Source organism: Chaetura pelagica, unplaced genomic scaffold (genome assembly GCF_000747805.2).
Source record: "Chaetura pelagica isolate M959 unplaced genomic scaffold, ChaPel_1.0 scaffold1793, whole genome shotgun sequence".
In the NCBI taxonomy this organism is placed as follows: domain Eukaryota; kingdom Metazoa; phylum Chordata; class Aves; order Apodiformes; family Apodidae; genus Chaetura; species Chaetura pelagica.
The window spans coordinates 37,837-39,394 of NW_009952794.1; the positions used below are offsets into that span (position 1 = coordinate 37,837).

General features: G+C 61.9%; 1 protein-coding gene across 1 annotated transcript in view; it reads left to right on the plus strand.

Moving 5' to 3' along the window:
- SIGLEC1 (sialic acid binding Ig-like lectin 1, sialoadhesin) overlaps nt 1-1,511 on the plus strand; it is a gene marked incomplete at its 3' end in the record, with an annotated part of 19,318 nt that extends 17,807 nt beyond the window's left edge. The window contains exons 10-11 of the mRNA XM_009994705.1: nt 402-707; nt 1,409-1,511. Of these exons, the coding sequence (XP_009993007.1) occupies nt 402-707; nt 1,409-1,511 (409 nt within the window). The remainder of the gene's footprint in view (nt 1-401; nt 708-1,408) is intronic.
- Between the last annotated feature and the right edge of the window lie 47 nt (nt 1,512-1,558).

The following is a 1,558-nucleotide window of genomic DNA, read 5'->3' on the forward strand; positions in this document are numbered from 1 at the left end:
CATCCATCCATCCATCCATCCATCCCTCCCTCCATCCATCCATCCATCCATCCATCCATCCATCCCTCCATCTCCATTTGCCCATCTTCCACTCCCACCCACTCAACCACCCACCCTTCTATCCTTTTTATCTATTCACCCACCCACCTTCTCCCTCCTTCCACCTCCCCATCCCTCTCTTCCTCCCTCTCTTTCCTTCTTTCCTTCCTAGCCTTGGACCTGGCCATGTCCCATGTCTCACCTCCCACATCCCACCTCCCATGTGTCCCACCCCCCATCTGGCAGTGCAGCACCCCCAGGAACTCACAGCCCAGCCCAGCACGGTGGGCTGAGGATGCTCCACCTCCCCGAGATGCTCATAACCCCAAACTTCTTCTCCCCATCCCGTTTCCTCCCCACAGACCCTCCCCGGAACCTGGAGATGAAGGCCTTTGTGGAGAGCAGCGAGGGGGCCGCAGTCATCCTCCTCTGCTCCGTGGAGAGCAACCCCCCATCCCAGGTCACCCTGCTCAAGGGGGGGCAGTTGGTGGCCTCCAGCCCCCCCGAGGGAGGTGACAACCCCGGGCAGAGGATCCTCATGTCCCCAACTCCCAATGCCTTGAGGCTGGAGATCCAAGAGGCATCTGAGGATGATGAGGGGGAGTACGAATGCCAGGCACAGAGTCCCCTGGGCAGTGCCCACGGGTCCCTGCCCCTCCAGGTGCAAGGTGAGGCTGGTGTCACCACAGGGACATGGGGATAAGGAGCTGGGGACCCCCAGGCCTGGTTGGTGGGGTGGGCATCCAAGGGCATGGCTCCAATAGGAGGTCCCAATCATGTGTGGAGCAGCTGAGGGATGTCCAGCCTGGAGCAAAGGAGCTGAGGGGAGACCTGCTGGCTCTGCAGCTGCTGAGAGGAGGTTGGAGCCAGGGGGGTCGGGCTCTGCTCCCCAGGAACAAGCCCTGGGACAAGAGGGAACGGCCTCAAGTTGTGCCAGGGGAGGTGGAGGTTGGATCTGGGGAACAATTCCTGCCTGGCAAGGGTTGTCAGGGCCTGGCCCAGGCTGCCCAGGGCAGGGGGGGAGTCCCCATCCCTGGGGGGGTTTCCAAGCCCTGCAGATGGTGCTGAGGGACGTGGGTTGGTTGGATGGTGGTGCTGGGTTGATGGTTGAACTTGATGATCTTAAAGGTCTTTTCCAACCTTAATGATTCCTTGATTCCAGGTGTTGCTGTTGGGAAGCAGAACATCACTGAGGGGGGTTTGGGGGTGTGTGGAGCTGGAGTGGGGTGGGCCCATTGGGCTGGGCACTCAACCCCATCCCACCCAGGCACCCCCCTGTAAAATGGGGGGGCGGGGGAGGGTTTGGAGCCAGGAAAAGCTTTTTTCCAGCTGCAACTGGGGGCAAACCCCTCTGCCCTGCTGTCCCCAGCCATCAGGGTGGTGATGCGACCCTCTGCCGAGGTGACCGAGGGGACCGACGTGACCCTGACGTGCCGGGATGGGGGTTCCCCCCGCGGGACCCTCTACAGCTGGTACAAGGACGGGCAGTGGCTCTCGGGGGGGCTCAGCTCCCTCCTCA